The 20,519-nt window shown below is 33.9% G+C and overlaps 1 protein-coding gene across 1 annotated transcript in view; it reads left to right on the top strand.

The window, feature by feature from the left end:
- TRPA1 (transient receptor potential cation channel subfamily A member 1) overlaps positions 1-20,519 on the top strand; it is a 38,731-nt gene that overhangs the window by 10,526 nt on the left and 7,686 nt on the right. The window contains exons 8-24 of the mRNA XM_063299391.1: positions 97-145; positions 657-756; positions 854-954; positions 1,519-1,688; positions 1,767-1,931; positions 3,752-3,866; positions 6,308-6,474; positions 8,262-8,355; positions 10,290-10,349; positions 11,476-11,574; positions 12,043-12,113; positions 12,415-12,556; positions 14,387-14,476; positions 14,917-15,086; positions 15,553-15,682; positions 16,452-16,634; positions 18,256-18,324. Of these exons, the coding sequence (XP_063155461.1) occupies positions 97-145; positions 657-756; positions 854-954; positions 1,519-1,688; positions 1,767-1,931; positions 3,752-3,866; positions 6,308-6,474; positions 8,262-8,355; positions 10,290-10,349; positions 11,476-11,574; positions 12,043-12,113; positions 12,415-12,556; positions 14,387-14,476; positions 14,917-15,086; positions 15,553-15,682; positions 16,452-16,634; positions 18,256-18,324 (1,975 nt within the window). The remainder of the gene's footprint in view (positions 1-96; positions 146-656; positions 757-853; positions 955-1,518; positions 1,689-1,766; positions 1,932-3,751; positions 3,867-6,307; positions 6,475-8,261; positions 8,356-10,289; positions 10,350-11,475; positions 11,575-12,042; positions 12,114-12,414; positions 12,557-14,386; positions 14,477-14,916; positions 15,087-15,552; positions 15,683-16,451; positions 16,635-18,255; positions 18,325-20,519) is intronic.

The following is a 20,519-nucleotide window of genomic DNA, read 5'->3' as shown; positions in this document are numbered from 1 at the left end:
TTAAAAAACTAGTATATTGGAGACAAAATATAACTTTTTCTTTCACTATTGTGTGCTCATTGTGTTATTTTGGTTTGCTATTCATTCTTCTGCTAGGGCTGCATTGTTTGATCACTATGAACTGGCAGAATATCTCATTTCAAAGGTAAATATTTAGTTTTAATAGAATTTATAACAGCAATAAAGATTGGTACTAAACTTATTGGAAGTTTGCATAGTAACATGCATTAAGACTTGGTTTAAGAAATTAATTTCCTGTTTAGCTGATATAGTGAATTTACAGAGGAACACAAATATTTGGAATATAATTAAGTTCAATGATGCTAAATAATACACATTTATAGTATCAATATAGGTTGGCTGTTGCTAGTGTATCAGTACTAAAGAACTGTAATATATAGACACAGCTTCCTGACAAACACAGTAACAAGGACTTCATTATTTGAAATATTTTCTTGAATTCAGTATTATGTGATTCTTTGTTAGAGTGTCTGCTGTTATGATTTAGAAGTCCAATTTATTTAAATAAGGAAACAGACTATGGCATCCCAAACAAGCAACATTTTAACATATATTATAAATCTGGTCTCATTGCCTAAATTGTCATTAATACTTATCTATCTATTAATGTACTTTTGATGAACATTTCATTACAGGGAGCAAATATCAATAATGTTGACAATGAGGGTCGAACACCACTACTACTTGCAACTTCTTGTGCATCATGGAAAATTGTGAATCTGTTAGTTTCAAAAGGTACAAAATGAACAAAACTCAGCATTATGAGCAAGATCAATGTTAATTAAAATTATTGGTCAGTAGTTTTGAAATTGAAATCTGTTTTTCAAATTAGGAGCAAATTTAGAAATAAAAGATCATCTTGGTCGTAATTTTTTACATCTAACTGTCCTACATCCTGGAGGGTTGCAGCATCTGAATGAAGAGTTTTTGAAGGTAAAAGGAACATTTGTGGAAATATTAATAACCAATTATGTAATCATATTATTTTGAAAAATAATATTTTCATTTTTTCATGGTTTTCAATATAACTATTTAAGCCCATACATAGGATGAAACGTTACTGCTGATATTGAAGGAGATTATAAACTATATAGAAATTATAGTTAAATCACAAACATTTTAGTGGTTTTAGTTTTTTATCCTAATCCACTTTTTATTAACTGAATACTACATTGCAGTACCTTTCAGCAGAGAAATCAAAATATTCCCTAGCTCTGTACCATGATCTACTAAAAGTACCAAAGTTTAACAGGAAAGTATATTCTGAATCCAAGGCAGTAAAGAATATCATAATTCCTTATGGTAAATCACAAGTATTAAAGCATTAACCTATATTCATTCATTCTAAAAGTGGACTTGGAGTTATATCAGTCTAAAGCATTGAAAACATGCCAACCTATTATATACTGAACCATTATTTTGTGAGGACTTAAGTTCAAAATAGCTTTCCAACTTCCACAGAATTCTATTAATATGTATCACTTTTATATCTGACAGATGAAAGATATTAAAGATCTGGTAACTGAAGAAGATCATGAAGGATGCACTCCTCTACATTATGCATGCAAACAAGGGGTACCCCTTTCTGTAAATGTCCTCCTTGAAATGAATGTTTCCGTGTACTCTAAAAGCAGAGACAAGAAATCTCCATTGCATTTTGCAGCTAGGTAAGACTGAAAACCTGTCCTCATTGACCATGTTATATTCCAGATGTTATCCTTAATGGACATGTATCTTTCATATAGCTATGGACGAATCAACACCTGTCATCATCTTCTGGAGGCTATGGAAGATACCAGACTGTTGAATGAAGGAGACAAGAAGGGGATGACTCCTTTACATCTGGCTGCTCAAAATGGTCATGAGAAGGTAGCCCAGTTTCTACTAAAGAAAGGTGCCCTTTTTCTTTGGTAGGTGGTAGGTATATTGCAAGATTCTGTTATAATAGCCTATCTCAATAAAATATAGTTCTGTTCTTTCTGTGGACTTGATTTCCTGGTTTGTCTACTTAGGGCTGACATACATACATACATACATTTCTTCTTGCCCCCAACTATATATATATTTGATATACATATGTTTATAAAGATTGAATTATTAAGGAACATTTTTAGGAAATACATTTACAGTTTAAATGTAATATATTTTAGTACTACCTATATGGAAGTATTGTATATTAATTGTATATTGTTTTATACATGGACAAACATGTAGAGATAATTATGTGGATCCTATATGAGCTATTGTTCTGGATCATACATTGTCCTTTATCATCTCCCATTTAATAAGAAAGATGGGAGATTTCCTCCCCATCTTTGCTCTAGTTTGGATGGTGATGATTATGTGAGATGCTTATCTGTGCAGCACACCACATTGGATGCTACAACCATTTAATAACAAAAGGTTAGACAAAAGTAAGTAATGAAAATGAAAAGTCCTCAAACAGTCAACTGGAATTTTACACATGTCTAGTTAAATTTAAGAATCTTTTCCTGCTTTGAATTTTCACAAAAACTGTTGATATGTTTTGAAAATGTAATTTGCACAGCTCCGTATTTGTGAGTTAACTTAAATGTTTATAAGGCAGAAACACAACCTCTCTGTTCTGTTCACAACAGCAAAATTCCACAATTAATTTTTTATGACAGAATTTTAATCTTCTAGCAGAATGCAGAGAATTCTTCTAGACATTTTTCTGAATTTATCATTGATTTTATACCAATTAACAAAAAAAATCAGATCTATTGGAATGGCTTTAAGCATTGGATAGTCCTTAAAATGCCCTGTCCTTCTATCAAATTATTAGGTAAAAGGCCAATGTTGAATTCCAGAAATATTCCAGAGGCAATATAAAGTAATATTGAATATTCAACAAAATCAGAAGCTGAAATAATGTTACTAAAGTTCAGTAACAACAAAAACAACAACACATCCCTATGGTTTCTTTGTGTTAAAGAAGGAGGGTAAACTTTTATAACCATCCTACCAATCAACTTTAGCATTGATATTCATCTATATTAGTCTTCAATTTTTCATTCTTAAGAAGAAAGGAAGAATTCTGAATTGATACTTTAAAAGTATATTTTGTAGTTTAGTAATCTTAACTAGATATATAATTATTTTTGCTCAGCATTTTGAGTGGTTCTTAGAAAAGAGATGTAGATATTTTAAAATAAGTATAGAAATTTTAAATATCTGCATGTAAAATTGTGTTGTTTCTATAGATTTCGTATTTTATGTAATATTAAATGTGTACAAGTAGAAATACAATTGCTGTTAATAATTTTTGGAATATTTTCTGGTATTTTCAAATTAATACCAGCAACTACAAATGTATTTAATTGGTGTATTTAGATTGTACTTTTTTCTCAACAAATCAATGTGTTACTATGCCTGATTTGGAAATCATCATCATCACCACCACCACCACCAATCCAAATCAATCCACTGCAGGATGGAGGTTTCTTCATTGAAGGTTATGGACTGTAATCTAACACACTGGTCAACATGGGTTGATACTTATTTTTTGATTTCCCAGCCTAAGGCTGACAGAGTGGGGGACTGGCCCAGAATAACCCAGCCAACTTCCATGTCTAACAGTAACTAAGAGAATTTGAGTCTAATACAGCACCTTGTTTATACACATACACACACACTCACACTCATGGGCTTATATTCCATTGTTGTAATAAGGTGAGAATAATTTATTCTGTTTTTTCTTTTTCATAAGTGACAATAGAGGCTGGACAGCTTTGCATCATGCTGCTTTTGGTGGATATACTCGCACAATGCAGGTTATTTTGGATACTAATGTGAAAGCCACAGATAATGTAGATGAGGAAGGGGTAAGTCTCTCTGTAATCTTTAGTTATAATAATAAAATTATACTTTAAGTTTCAAATTTAGGGTTAAATACTACGTAGTTCAATGGGCTGCTATAGAATATTGGAACTTGGAAAATGTGTTATAATTATTATTATCACACTCTTGCAGTGGGCCATTAAAAAACAGGGGAGTGAGATGTTCTCTATCCCTTGCCTTTATTTTGGGTAAGTGAGCACAAATATTCTAGTTACTTGCCATTCTTTTTGCAAGAATGACTACATCACTATTTTCAGTTATTTCTATTAGAGCTATTTCCAGACAGCTAGGTCTTTGCATAATGTGTCCGAAAAAGAATAATATAATAAATTGATGTAAATCACCTTCATGAGAAAAAAAGTGGGCTTTCCAAAAATTGAGAAGTTACATATTTATTGAATCCAATCTATGACATCAGGGTAATAGTACTTTTCCAGTTTCTACAATATGATTTTCTTAGCTTTTACAATATAACCAATATTCCTCTAAAATAGTCAGATTTCATGATTTTGCAGTATAATTCAAAACAACATTGACATCTTTCATTTGAAAATATTTACCCAAACTTGTACTTACTGTATATATGTTACCATATTCTTGCAAAAAAAACACAAAGCTGGACATGACCAAAATCATATGAGTTAATGTATCCTCAAATTCCTTACATTGCTAACAGAGAAAATCTACATTCCTCCTTTTGCATATATTCTTCAAGGAATCCAGGCCAAGTACGCAGGCTTATATTGCCATTGTTGTGTAGCAGTAGTTGTTGAAAGTTCTTAAAATAATCCTGACACAGCAATTAGTTTAACGTAATTGTTCTTGACTCTGTCCATAATATCCAATAATATGTCTTACCACATATTTTAAAGCAAAGTTTTTCATAAAGTTAAATATTCATGAAACTCAGCGTCAAAATTTAATCCATGTCTCAGTATGCCCCAAATATATCTAGCTGCTTGTAAACCAGGAAATGACCTTTTTTCACTCTATGTTGACTGGGATAATCGCAAAGGTCTCAGTAAAGATACATAATTACTTTCCAATAAAGCCTATAGAAGTTTAAATTCAGTTAAATTCTGATTCCACAAACATGGATGATAAAATAAATGTCCAATTACATTTTTGAAAATCTGGTAAGTTAAAACCTCCTTCATCAAAAGATAGTTTCAGTTTAGCCAGTGAGATTCTTGGTGTCCTGTCTTGCCATTTAAATTTCCATAGAAGTCTGTAAATATGCAAAAAATACCTGTTTGGAATTAACATTGGGTTCCTCTTCATATATACATCAAACAAGTGATATTAATTTTGATAACATTAATCTTACCCTGCCAACTTACTGGAATTTTAATCCAGCTATTAATATCCATAAAAATAAGATTTGACATCGGCTTCCAAATATTTATTTGGAATATAGAGATAGTTAAATTTTTATGAAGTACAACAGTAATGTGAATTTGTTTATTAAAAGTAAAATGTTTGAATAATTGTTCCTTTCTTCAAAGTAAATCCTTGTTAATATGCACAGAAATGAAACCACAGATCATGTTAACAATTCTAAGATAAATTCTAGTTTTATTTCTAAACAAAACTGAACAATATTTTTATATCAACTTCTCTGCCCAGTTATATTGTTTGGTATCTCATCTATTACTATGCTTGTTATGTACAAAGAATCTTGCACTGAAAACAAATATCCATACCTTTTTGAACTTCCTGTTTCAAATGGTTTGGATCCAGACCTACTCATTTTTAGTGTAGATCCACTGAAGTTAATGGGACAGTGATTAAGCCCAAGTCCAATACATTTTTATGCTTGTTTTTTATCTTAATGTTCATACTTTCAACATTAGAAATGGAACCCTTTAGTTCTTTCCCTTAAATATTGTTTATGTGGATGCAGTGATACTGAACAGTTTCTATGACTTTAAATGCCTTTATAACGGATAGATAATAGAAGGTATTATAATTCTTCTATTACGCAGGTTTTTCTTTTTCCTCTCTGTTTTTTAAACCAGGTGGGGCAGGGGAGGGGATTCAGTTATGTCAAACTGGCAGTTGTAACCAAGTATTTGAAGCCCCACCCTTTTAATGTGATTGTGCAGTACATTAAAGGGGACAGGGCTTCAATTACTTGGTTCAGCTGCCATTTCAAAATGAATCACTGACCCCCCCCCCCCTCCTGCACTGTGGGCATCCTGGAGGGACTGCTGCACAACCAAGCAGTAGAATGAATGAACATCCTTACATCATGAAGTTTACAGTTTGAAATTAGTGTATGAAAGAAAAAAAGGAAGAAAAAAAAAGCAGAGATAGTGATGAACTGGAGAAAAAAATTACAGTAGTTTAAGTTCCTTGTGCTGCTTGTTTCATACACTAATGAGATTATTTTAATGAGTTGTTCTTGGGGTGCATGTGGGGAAAGAACACAGCTCTTCATCTTGCTGCCAGAGAAGGCCATGCAAAAGCAGTGAAATTACTTCTCGATGACAGTGCCAAAATTCTCCTGAACAAAGCTGAAGCTTCTTTTCTTCATGAAGCCATACATAATGGCCAAAAAGCTGTTGTAAGTGTTGTCATTTTACATAAGAGGTAAGCCTTTCTAAATCTGTTTGAGTCTTCTCTTTCTCTTCTAAAGTACTAGTCATTCCTCCCAGTTCTGTGTCGTTGGCTGATTCCCCTAACATTTGTCCAACTGATTATCTACTCTGTGAAATCCACTCCCACCCATTTCCCATTATGTAATGGGAAGGCGGTCAAGAAGGCCAACCAAAACTTTTTTTTACTACTGTACATCTACTACTGCAAGCCAGAGGTCCTCATATTATATTTCTTTCTTTGATTTTTCCTACCCAGAACTTTATATTTATCTCTTTTAAATTCTATTCATTGCAGTGAAAGTTAAGTTAAACATGAACCAGCAGTATCATGCAGCTGCTAAAAAAGACAAATGTTACCTTCAGTGCATTAACAGGAACATGGGGTCCAGATCATGCGAAGTAATTTTCCACTCTACTCTGCTCTGGTTGGACGTCACTTGCAATACTTAGTCCGGTTCTGGGCACCATAGCTTGAAAGGATAGTGATAAATTGAATAAGTTCAGATGAGGGCTACCAAGATGGTAAGGGACCTGGAAACCAAGCCCCATGAGAAACAGTTGAAGGATATTTAGTCTCCAAAACAGACAAGTAAAAGGAATTATTTATTTATAAAATTTATCCCCTCCTCAATTTGTAATAGATTCTTGGTGGTTTCAGGTCAATAATACTAGTAAAGTAATAATAATTATGAAAAATTATATTAACATCAGAAATTATAATAATCATTAAAACTGTATGGATGCTGATGGCCCAAGTCAATTTCTGATGGTCTCTTAGAAAAGACAGTTTTTTACTAGTTGCAGAAGGCCATGCAAGGGGGCAAGCTCTTCCATTCTTCCATAGAAGGCATGTCCCCACTGAGAACGCCCCTTCTTGCCACACCCCCAGATAGGTGAGGAATCTTAAAAGGCACTGTTATAACCTTGATGAAAATGTTTGTAGAATTCAAAATACTACAATCTGTTTTGTGATTTTATATTGGTCTAATACAGCATGAACTTAATAAGCATTTTTAAATTCACGGGAAAAATGAGTTATGTGCTACATTTCAATATAATCCCTTTGGTATACAGATCAAGCAGTGCTGTTTCAATGAATGCAGGCCAGTTCAGCTCTGGATCAGATAGGCAACTATAAGCATGAACTTCCCTTTTTCAGTTAGCTCAACATACCTGTATAGGACAGTATGTTTTCCACCCTTACTGTTACACTTATAGTATACAGTGTACTCACAAAGTGCTACATATAGTAGTGGGAAGCCAATGTTTGGCTAACTTAAGACTTTTTATATAATAGCAAGGTCTCAGCAATTCCTGAAGTCAGTGGTATGTCATGGTTTATATAACTCTATAAATATAACAATGCTAAGTATTGCCTAGCCTATTCATTTATACTTCATTATGACAATATTTACAATTGAGCTGCACTTCAGCATTTTTGCAGTGAACTTTTAAAAAACAATTTTTAATATGAATTTCCTGATCAGGTAGTAGCACATGGCTGGTCTTGTCTGGGTTTCGAAGCTAAGCAGGGTTGGACCTGGTTAGTATTTGGATGGGAGAGAACTAGAGAATTCCAGGTCATCTGGGAAGTCCAAAAATTCTGGAAGAAAGCAATGGCAAACCTCTTTTATACTTATCCTAAGAAAAATGCATGGAATCACCCTAAATGGAGATTGCTTCAAGGATACTTTACCTAAGATGTAGATGTAAGACGTATTTCTTCTTTGTTCACTACAAATAGTCATTCTGAACCCTTTCAATTTATTTTTTTTTCAGGTGGGAAGAATCTGTAACAACATTTTCTCACCATTCTTCAGTAAATAAATGTGCAATACTAGAGATGGTTGAATATCTTCCTGAATGTTTAAATGTAAGGTTATATTTAGTGAGCAATGTAATTTGTGGTGAAGGCCACCAGAAATCCAGAAGACTTGACTGGGAAGTTACCCCTCCCCCCCAGAATTTAAGGCAGTGGCAAGCTACTTCCATATTGTTGTGAAAAAACAACATGGGATTCTGCCATGAAATTCCAGGAGTTTCTCGTTAAAAATATTGAGTTGTATACAAGAGTTGTATACAAGTTTAAATTTATAAAAAGGTTATTTTTTTCTTTCTCCAATGTGTGGCCCCATTATATCCCCAGTTCGGGGGAGTCTGGAAGCTGCAATCGCAAAGGGGCATCAAGTTGGAGAAGACTGAGATAAGAGTGTTGTGCGGAATTAGCAATTATTTTTGTTTCCCTCTCCTTATGTTTATTTTGATCCAGCACGTAGAAGTTTCATATGCCATATATAAGCCGTCATAATAACACCTAAACTGTTTAAGTAAGTAATATTACATTATCTAGTAGTACTAGACAATCCGTGACCCATTGGGTCATTTTTCAGAGATATTTACTTACCTAAATAGATAAACAGAATGATCACCAGCGGGCAAAAAAGCAGCAGGAGCGGGAACCATTTCCAACTTCCTGCTGGCTTCCCCACTGACTTTGCTTGTGGGAAGCCAGCAGGGAGCATCAGCAATCACAATTGAGCTTACACTTCCTTCTGGCTTCCCCATTGACTTGTGGAAAACTGTCAGGGAGTATAGCAAATGATGATCATGTAACTGTGGCAGCACGGCAGTGCTGAAGCGGCCACAACTTTGCCAAATTTCAATTCCACAGGAGTAATGGATCCTGGATTTTGGATGCATTTATAAGTTAGCCTGTTTGAAGTACCTTGGTTCAAAAATTGTTACCCTATCATTTTGCCCAATTGAAAGTTACAGACAGACATGAAAATTTTAAAAGTATACAGATACATCTACTAAATATGTTGTGTATATTTGTTCATACTAGTTGCTGCTACAGTATTCATTTCATTAGGGTAAATTGCAAACTGTTGCTTGGCATAATATGACCTATTTTCTTCTTCTATTATTGTTTCTATCAGTAACTATATTTGGTAGTTTTTGGTAGTTTTTCACATCAGTACAAAAACAGCTAATTGTGTTTTATATGCATGAGTCCAAATCTTGTGGTAATGAAATAAAGAAGAATTACGTCCAAAACTCCAGACAGTTCTGGAGAGAAGAACTGTCCAGAGAAGAATAAATGCCTATTTTGTCTATATGAACAAATATATGAAATGTCAGGCCATTTTATTTTAATAACTCTAATCATTCGCTTAGTTCATGCTATTAGGTAGATTGATGTGAATAAGGAATTTCAAAATCACCATATTCTGGAACTAGAGTCAAACTAAATTTGAAACACATTGATCTGTGGGGTGTGTCAAAACTTGCCTCCATCATTGTGCTATTGGCCATGGAAAAGCATATGTGCTAATGGGAGTTTTAATTCTGGGGCCAATAGGGCTACAAGGGCCATGTTACCCTTGTGGACAATAGAGAAAGATTAAAGTTGCCCTTGCAATCATGATTAAACTTTCAGATCCCAAACATGTAATCAGAAAGTATGCTTGTAATTTGGCTCTCAATTAAAGATACATGAATGATGGGTTTTCTTTCAAGGACAGCTATTTCTGAAAGTCTGTGTTTCAGAATAGACAGGTCTCTGAGCTTAAAACAAAAACAAATCCTTAAAGTGCTTTTGAGTATGAAAGATTTGAAAGTTAAAAATCAGTATTCTTAATTTTTAAACAACCACTTCAGTTCAGATTTACTCTGCATCATTCAAGCTCTTCCATTCAGAATGAATGTTCCACATTGCGTAATGTGATTGCATAACTTTGTCAGTAAATATGCTCATTTTGTTTAAAACAGAGAAATTATTTTCTCTGTTTCTCTATTTTTGCTTAGTTGGTTTTAGACAATTGCATTATTCAATCAACTGATGAAAAAGCATCTACAGACTTCTATGTAAGTAAAATCCAAAATAGTTTTATTTATTAGGGAGTTTTAGAATTAATAAAGCATTTTGATAAGCTAACAGCTGTATGTTTCTTATGCAATAAACTTATAGTCAGTTGGCATATATTAAGTTAAATAACAAGTAGTGTTTCAACTGTTATTTAATAGGAATTCACTGAAAAAATTGGCTGCATTTGCATATCATGTTATAATTTATCATAAATTAAATGAACAGAAACAAGCTTGCACTTCCATGCTCTTTTCCCTTCTCCTTTTGTGTTGAAGGCAAAGAAGCAAGGCAACAGCCAACTAACTTCTGAAACTCTTCCAAGAAAACTTCATGGACTTGTCCATCAGGAGTCAAAACTACATATATACACACACACACGCACACACACAAACATCCGTGTATATATAATAATGTGTATGAGAAGCAATTATATTAATGGGATTTAATTAACTAATTTTAATTGAATTAAAATGTATAATCGTTTAATTTTGAAGTATAGCTCCCATGATTGTTGTATACCCATGATTTATAATGACATATAATTGTCACCAAAACGTAAGTTAATTTCAGCAGTAAAATCCAAAATTGAATGCCGACTGTCGATCATAAATATTATACCCAAATTTTGTAAGTTAGGCAGCTATCTTAATTCCTTAATTTCCCTGAATTCAAAAAATTATAATGTCAATGTGCATATGTGTATGTGCATGTTTGTACCCTGTGTATATTTATTGGAATAGTACGTGTTAGCATATGTTTGTACCCTGAATATATTTATTATTAATAAAAACACGTATTTATTAATAATATGTGTTAGCATATATTGTACCCTGAATAATATGTGTTAGCATATGTTTGTACCCTGAATATATTTATTGGAATAATCAGTGCATAGTAGATAGTATAAAGGAAGGAGGATGGATAAAAGAACAGGTGGTGGGAAGAAATGGCAGACAAAAAGCTTGCAAACGATTAGTACTACTCTATAACTATTGGCAACCAGGCCCAGACTTTGCTGTTTTTTTTCCCTGAGATTTTAGAAGAGATTTAAGCTGAACCTTTTTAAAGTGTGATGTGTTACTAGTTTGTTTCAAAATTAAGCTGTGTTGGTTCACATTTGCATAGATTGAATATAACTTCAGGTATCTTCAGTGTCCACTGAAACTTACGAAGAAATCCAAAGAACATGATGGAGTAGTTTATGAGCCGCTTCTTGCTTTAAATGTAAGTTGTGCTAATGTGAACTCAAACCTAAATACTATTTATTCTTTACATATAACTGTAGAGGCCAAAACTGTAATCTAGAACTATTTGGAATAATCTCTAAGGAGCCATTGTAATATCCTTAAATTTACAATTCATTAGAACTGACTTGAGATTCTCTCTCCCCCAACCCAAATAATCACTTATTTTCAAGCTGTTCGTTTTGATAAACACAGATTGTTAAAATCACATTTAATTGCTGGCAGAATACAAGCCTTACAACTATTTGCTGATGAAGAACAACTGTCATCTTTGTGCCAATAAATGTATAAATACATATTTTAAGAATATGATAAATGTTCCACAATTAATAAATAAAGGCGGGATAGAAAATAAATAAATAATCCCAAGGCATATTATTTTTTAATATATCCAATATGTTGTGTGTAAAGTGACATTTCTGCCTTTTTTTCCCCTGCCTTTCTCCAGGCCATGGTGCGTCACAATCGTGTTGAACTGCTTAGTCATCCTGTTTGTACAGAATATTTGCTTATGAAGTGGTAGGCATCCAATTTTCTTTTAAATTTTGTTCTAATTTAGGTTCTTTGAAATCCAAAAACTGATTTAATTAATAGTTGATGGAAAGAACACATAAGAATTACAATATCCTGCAGTAAGCAGCAGTTGCAAATATAGCAAATATAAACATAATCATAATTATTAGAAAGTGATCTTTAAAAAGGTGTTCCAATTTCAATTTTATTCTTAGACTCTCTTCTTGTTTACACTTCTTCCCATTGATGTAGAAAATGTGATCATTTATATTATGAAATTCACACTTAATGCAATTTTACTTTACAGGATGGCCTATGGTTTTCGAGCACATCTTATGAATCTGGCTGTGTATTCCCTTGGCTTAATACCTCTGACCCTCCTGATCACCAGTTTAGAGCCAAGTGTCTCTTTCAATGCAACACTTAAATATGGACCTTTTGATAAAAAGGTATAAAATTAATTCATTACATTGCTTGTAGTTGGTTCTATCAATAAAGCAATGAACTTGAACCTGGGACTAAATAACATATATAAATGCATTTGCTTTCATTTATTTTTTGTGATCTTCCAAGAATTATCCATTGTTAGAACTCTAGAAAAGACAGATCTTAATTTGATCTAGAAAAGCAGTTCTTAAGTTCTTATAGTATTAGTAAATAGAACTGGAAAACAGTATTTCAAGTCTACAGAAACATTAACATTTTAAAGTGAATTCCAATGCATTTATTGATTGATTTTATTGACATGGATACACCCTTTTTTCAGATAGATATTTCAGGAGCATAATATTTACCCAGATTGCACTTTCATGTGAAAGTCAAAGAGGTATATGCTTCCTTTCAATATTTGCATTTACTTAGAGTATACAGCTTAGGTATCTATGGAGTCATCTAGAACCATTAGAACTCTGGAGAAATATTCAAGTATGACCTTTCCTCAGGCTACCTTGGTCTTGATTGGACCCTAAATCAGGGATATGCTGCCATACTTGTCCTTTGAGTGAAGTCTGAACAGCCACATTCCAAAAAAGTGAATGAAGTTAGGACAGAAATTACGACGGATCAATACAAAAATAAGTGTGATTAAATTTAAATGTGATTAATTGAGTTAATGTTGTTAACCATTAATATTTGTCTTTCTGTAATTAAAAATGACAATTTAACAGCAATGTTTGCAGTGGCTCTTGGGATTACACTGACCCATATTTTTTAATGGGTCACATGCAAGTCTAGGCTCACTAATTGTGCAGCTCTGTTCCTAGCTATAACTCAAATGTTTTCAAACATTCAGGGAACACAGTTTTTATGGGAAGGGAGGAAAAGTCAGGAAACAGATGATAACTAAGATAACTAAACGTTGTTCAACGTTTGGTACACGGGTTCCCAGAAGTTTTATAACGAAATAATGCTTGTATATTATGGACAACACAAAGACATCACTTTGGGGGATGTGACAGGAATTGAGGAGGTCTTATATCTGTAACTACAGAATTTTATGATGCCCCTTACTGCATACACTAGAGTCCCTCTGGTGGGAGGAGATGGACAGTGACACACTTGATAAATAAAATAAATATTTGCTGTCCTGCATAAGTTAGCTGAGTTCACATAACAGGCATAATAAGGTTGGTTAAAGACCTGGCACTGCATTTATATGAGATGCTAAGGATCTTGGCTACTGTCTTCCATGGCTTGCATGCTGTGCAAAAACTCATTTGCATAATAGTCAGGAGTTAATTAGAGTTAGTTCACTAAGCTGAAGAAAATAAGAGAATGCTTGTTCTAGATCCATAAAAGGATCCTTGCTCTAGATCCCTGTGGAGTTAGAAATACCTCATAGTGTAACTAGTATAATTTATTTCCTCTGTAGTTGGAGTTGGACCCTGGGAATATTTCTGGCCTCAGAATTCTCTCTTCTCCCCTCCTAGGGATACTGGGTGATACTGGGGAGTTTTGGTTTCAGTCTTGTAGTATAATAGCTTTGGAACAGAAATTTGAAGAATATTGAGCATTGTCAAACTGCTTCTATTTTTCTATAGAATACTTTCATACTTCTGTATTTCTATAGTTCTGCATATTTTTCAATAGTGTAGGACAATCTTCTACCACCTGGCACCAGACTTCAATTTCCAGGGTTATATGGGATGCCTCATAACTAATAATGTAAGATATTGGGCAATTTCCACATCAGTATAATAGTACTAAAGAAGGAATGAAAAAAAATGTTTTCTATTTACCCATTACTTTCATTTCTTGTTTTTTTTTCTCTCTCATTTCAGGATTCAAACTTCATTAAAGTTTGTATGTGCTTAGTTTTTATCATGAGTTTATTTGGTATCTGCAAAGAAATAATACAGCTATTCCAACAGGTATTAGCTCATGTTGTAGCCTTTATTTCATATTACTTGAAATATTTTATGTGTAGTTAAATATGATGTTCTTTAGGAAGAAAATCATTATTCATTATGATCTATTTTTTGTGTGTGTGCCTTTGAGTTAATTTTTGTCCCTGCAGTCTTCCTGGCAAGTTTGGAAGTGGTTTGCCATTGCCTCCTTCCTAGGGCTGAGAGAGAGTGACTGGCCCAAGGTCACCCAACTGGCTTTGTGCCTATGGTGGGACTAGAACTCCCAGTCTCCCAAGGCAGGACTAGAACTCATGGTCTTTCTAACCTGGTGCCTTAATCAGGACACCAAACTGGCTCTCCATAATTGGTTAATTAGAATTAATTAATTAGAAATAATAACATATGCCTATCTGATTTACTTCATTTTCAACAATATTAACATTTAACTTTTTTTTATATCCTAGAAACTAAAGTATTTGTTGGATTATTCTAACCTGCTTGACTGGACAATTTATACTACAAGTATCATTTTTGTGTCATCTTTATTTGTGAAGTTACCAGTTCATTTACAGTGGGACTGTGGTGCAATTGCCATACTCTTATCTTGGACAAACTTCTTGCTCTATTTACAAAGGTAAGCTAGATCCTGCAACAGCATATGACAACAGAAAAAGAAAAACTCTCCAATATTAATCCAGTTTGAAAATGTGAGATTTACAGCATACATAAGTAGATACAGTACCTAATTCATATTTTAATACAAGGCAACCTCACTGTCTTCTCCACCCATGAGGGCCACATTATGTTCCAGTAAAAGCGCAGGACAAATGGGAGTGAAGGTTGAATCAGTATAAATGAAGAAGCAGAGTTACTAAAATGAGAATCTTATCTAGAAGCGTTTCTTGGTTGGGAAATTATAAGGACAAATAAAATACCAGTGATCTTTAAAAAATAATAATAAAGGTGGGGTAGAAAATAAATAAATAATAAATAAATAAAGAGAGGACTTCTCAAAAGTGTCATGTGATTAACAGTACAAGAAAATTATATATACCTCTTAAATTCAATATTGTGTTTTCTCTTGTGTTTTCTCTTCCCAGATTTGAAAGTTATGGAATATACGTTGTGATGTTTTGGGAAATTTTGAGGACTCTGATCAGGATTGTTACTGTTTTCTTTTTTTTAATGTTAGCCTTTGGGCTCAGCTTCTATGTTCTTCTTGGTTCACAGGTTTGGAATGTCATAATAAAATACAAAATTATATTAAAATAATTGATACTGTAATTATATTTAATTATATTTAAATCCCAGAAAGTAAGGTTGTTGTGTTAAAATATTTATTAACTGTAAATGTAAGTGTTTTTTTAAGTAATGGGAAGAAGTTCTAATTTAAAATAAGTTTTTTAAATAAAAAAATAAAATTTTATTCTAATTAAAATAATTTGTTTAACTGGAGATGAAATATAAACTTTGCTATAGAAACTGATGGTCTATATATTTGTTATTTTTTGTTTGATTTGCCTTCAGATAAATGTATATGAAAGACAGCAGATAAATTATTTTAACTGGATTGTTCAGTGAGATTATTATTACTTAATCCAAGTTAAATGTGACAGAAGAATACAACAGCACCTTCAGGTTGATGTTCTGTAGGTCTTGGTGGATACACAAGATGTGAGATGGTAGAAGGAGAAGGCATAGATTTGATTATGTGATTAAAAAACTCTATCCATGGATATTCTTTGGATTGCTTAAAATATTCCTCAGCTCATGCACTTAAGGCATTTAAAAAATCTATGGAAATATCTATTAGGTGTGTTAAATAGAAAATTAAAGATATATTTAAAAAGAACAGGAATAGTAATATTTGAGATAACAGAGCACATATGAAAACAAGGGAACTCTTTGTGGGTTTATAAATATAATTAATATAAATTTAATAATTTATTAAATTAAATTTATTAATATAAATTAATATCTTTCCTCTTTTTCTTTTTAGCAAACATATGGTACTCCATATCTTTCAGTAATGCAAACATTTTCTATGATGCTAGGAGATGTCAACTATCGTGATGCTTTCCTTGAACCAATGCTCACCAATAAATTGCCTCGTCCATTCCTGAGTTTTATAATACTCATTATCTTTTCTCTGCTTATCCCAATTCTTCTTATGAACTTGCTGGTAAGAATTAAATATATTAAGTATGGAGGCTGATCGCATAGCTTGGAACTGCATACATTTATTTTATTTTGGCTAAGGAAAAATATATTACTAGAGATATGGATGGAGCAGTTGCCATAATTTATTAGGAGTAAATAATGGGCATTGGCAACATTTGCTTTTTGGCTTATTGAGGGCAGACATACCTGGTCAACACCACAGGACCAGAATCAGCAGTTTACCTTCATCTAAAAGGAAGAGGACACTCATTTGAGGACAATAATGTTCACATTTTGGACAGAGAAGATAGGTGGTTTGAGAGAGGGGTTAAGGAATCCGTTCATGCCAAAGTGGAAAATCCTTCCCTCAATAGAGGCAGAGGCCTCAGACACAACTTGTCCCCCATTTTTCATGCTGCTCTTTCATTAGTCCCCAGGAAGATTAAGACCACAAGTTCACCAGGAAGGTCACACTTAATGATCCATTTGGGGATGAGCAAGGGATTTAGGAGTAAGACATCCCAAAGACAATCCACACCTCTGTGGCACAGTTAACAAGCCATTCAGGTGTAGGGACAATGCAGCCACCCTGGAAGACATATATGGGGTCCCCTCACCAACCTTTGCCCAGACCGAAGAAGCTGCTTGGACAAGCAGCGAAACGTTTCAACCAGGAGTCTGAGTTCTAGTCCCACCTTAGGCATGAAAGCTGGCTGGGTGACCTTGGGCCAGTCGCTCTCAGCCCAACCCCCTCACAGGGTTGTTGTGGGGAAAATAGGAGGAGGAAGGAGTATTAGGTATGTTCGCTGCCTTGAGTTATTTATAAAAATAATAAAGGCGGGATAAAAATCAAATAAATAAATAGAAAGAAAGAAATCCAGTTGCCATGACTCAACCTACAGACAATTCCACCTGGATGACTGGGAATCTTCATCGATGACACAGAGGCAGCAGAAAAAGAAGTTTCCTAATAGCTTCCATATAAGATTATTGTACTGTGGCGTGTTGTGTTTTGGGACTCTCTTTGAAAACCACAAGGGAGATTCTCAAAATATTGCATATAGGCTGCTACTTGGAATTGACATCTATGCATTTTATTCCAAATTAGTTCAATTCAGTGTGCTGGGGCGGGTGGCAGATTAAAAACCGTCAATGACCACAGATGAAGGAATCCAAGGCTCACTTTATTCTATGTGGACCATTAGCTCAGATGATCGCCGTGAGGTCCATTTCTGACTGCTGCTGAGTTTGCGGTTAGAGAAATATCAAGTCAAATGACCACACTAAAACTGCACCTCTTTTTTCCTGGGCATCTGTTACTTTTGTTATGTTCCCTTGGTACTTATTGTTTTTTATTACCTTCTAGGATATTCATTTTTTTAATTATGCTCAAATCACTGCTTTAAAACTTATGCACTATTCTCTTATATGCCATCCTTGTTTTTTTTATATGCTATTGTACAAAATCTGCCTGGATTTGTATGCAAACAAATGTTTTGATTTATTGGAATATATGTTAGATTCCTGTTATGATGGTAGGACTTTTTAGTTTTAATTTCAGTAAAACTACTATTTAAGAGAACAGGATTGATATGTTTGGAAAGCATAAAAAAACCTTGCTGATTCTGATTTCTGTGTTGTAGATTGGCTTGGCTGTTGGTGATATTGCAGAGGTGCAAAAATTTGCTGCAATGAAAAGAATAGCAATGCAGGTTTGTGATGTGCATAACAGATTTGATATTGATTATATATAGGAATTAATATTCCCCCTTCATTGCTTGGAAGTAAACTAAAAAAAATTGCCTGAATTATTCTTCTGATAAGTCATGTGAAACTCTAGAAACCTAGAGATGGGGAAAATAAGGGATCTTTAATGTATTAAAATCCAAGAACAGATATCATAATATGTACATACATAACCATCACACTATGCCCTTTATCGGTAAGCAACATTATGCAAAGCATAGATGTGGCATAAAAATAGTGTTTCAAAGAAACTAAAGGTGTAAGGTAAGAAAATAAGAAATGCAACAATGCTTCTCTAATTTTTAATCCTTGAAAACCATCCTTACTCTCATCATGTCCATACACTGCTTCAGACATTGCCTTTGTTTAAAATTCTCTTCATCTTCCTTTCTGAGGATCTCATCAACTCTATCCAACATTTGGTCTTTGCCTTCCTCTCAACCCATTTACTTTTCTTTCATGTATTTGTTTTGCAATCTGAACCTTATTCTATACATCACAAGAGTATCTCAGTGTACTTCTTTCTTGCTGGTCACTTATATTTGTATTCGATCCAAGTTCATTTGGCAGAGTTTATTTAGGAAGAGTTTATTCTTGATCGTTTTCTTGTTTTACCACGTACACTTCTGAAGAATCCCACTTCCACTAAATTCAACTTTTATATTTTCCCCTGACAAATCCAACTCACACTTCCTTATAACAAAGTGATGAAAGCATGCTCATATATGCAGTTCCACTTCTCTTGACAAACTCATTCCTTGCAACAGACCATATACTACTACTATTCTGCCAACATTTTCCCATCTTAAAATTTATCCATCCACTTTCACTTTTAGTAAACATTCTACAAAGTTACATGGATTCTTCTGTTCGCTTTAGTTTTTCACCAGTTAGCTATATCTTGCTGTCAGAGTGTGCTGGAAAGTGTTTGGCCTGAGAGATCAGAAAAATCACACACACCAGGCATTTCTATAAAAATAAATGTATTTACAGAAAGCACAAAAACATATTTTACAAGCTGTGCATTCACATGCGCTCAGAGAGGATGGGGAGGAACTGGGCTGCAAGGCTACAAAAGCGAAACTAAAAACAAGTCCAGGCAAGTTTCTCCTCCAGGCAATGCAGCTTTTAACATCCAAATTGAGGACAATTAAGTTCGACCTCTTCAACCTGCCGATACTTAAGAAAGTACTCAATTACCATGGTAACCTAGTGGCTTGGTCCGTGCAAAAACAAACAAATGCCAACACTCCCCTTTGTTTTGCCAAGGAGTAAGACACAAACCAATTTTCTTTGTCAACTCTGTATGTTAAAATCCTCTAGGAGCTTTTGAATTTTACTACATTGGCTTAACAGAAAGCTACCATCTTTTTCTCTCTATATTTCCAAGCCTAGGTAATTTGTTACTGTTCCAAGGCTTTCTAATGTGAAATGGCTTTTCATGCAGGCTTCAAAATCAAGCTTTCGTTTTTCTGTTGATGTGAACAGCAGCAAATCAACATAAATGCATAGATACATACAGCCTTGCTTGTCTTTCTTCATATATACACATGGATCTGCTTTTCCTTTCTCAAAACCAAAATTCTGCAGTTTTTCATCTACTTTTTGGTTCCAGGATCTAGCAGCTTGTTTTAACCCATAGATTGACTTCTGCAGTTCACAGACTAGATTCTCCCCTTTTTCATAGCCAGGGGGTTGCTGCATGTATAATTTGTGGTCTAAATCACCATAGAGAAATGCAGTTTGAATGTCATAGTGGTGAACTGACATTCCTTTGAGTGCAGCAATTTTTAACAGTAATCTAATTGATTCACTTTTAGTAACTGGTGCAAAAGTCTTGTCAAAGTCTAAATCTTTTTTTTGAGTGAACCCTTTTGCAACCAACCTTGCTTTATATTTTTGGATTTTGCCATCAGCATCCCTTTTCAGTTTGAAAACCCACCTACAACCTAGACAGCATTCATTGATTTACCAGTTTCCATATTTTATTTTCTTTCAAGGATGCTAACTCCTGTTGCATGCCAGAATGCCAATTTTGTGCAATCTCAGGTGGTAAAGCATTCACTTGTTCTAAGGATTCAGGTTCTGTGAATATGTGAAATGCCTTTACTGTTTCAGCCTGAAAACATGATGGAGGAACGCCTTTATTACTTCTCTGAAA

The sequence above is a fragment of the Candoia aspera genome, chromosome 3 (assembly GCF_035149785.1).
Source record: "Candoia aspera isolate rCanAsp1 chromosome 3, rCanAsp1.hap2, whole genome shotgun sequence".
Taxonomy (NCBI): Eukaryota; Metazoa; Chordata; class Lepidosauria; order Squamata; family Boidae; genus Candoia; species Candoia aspera.
The sequence above is the reverse complement of the archived record's forward strand: the minus strand, read 5'-3'. Positions and strand labels throughout refer to the sequence as shown.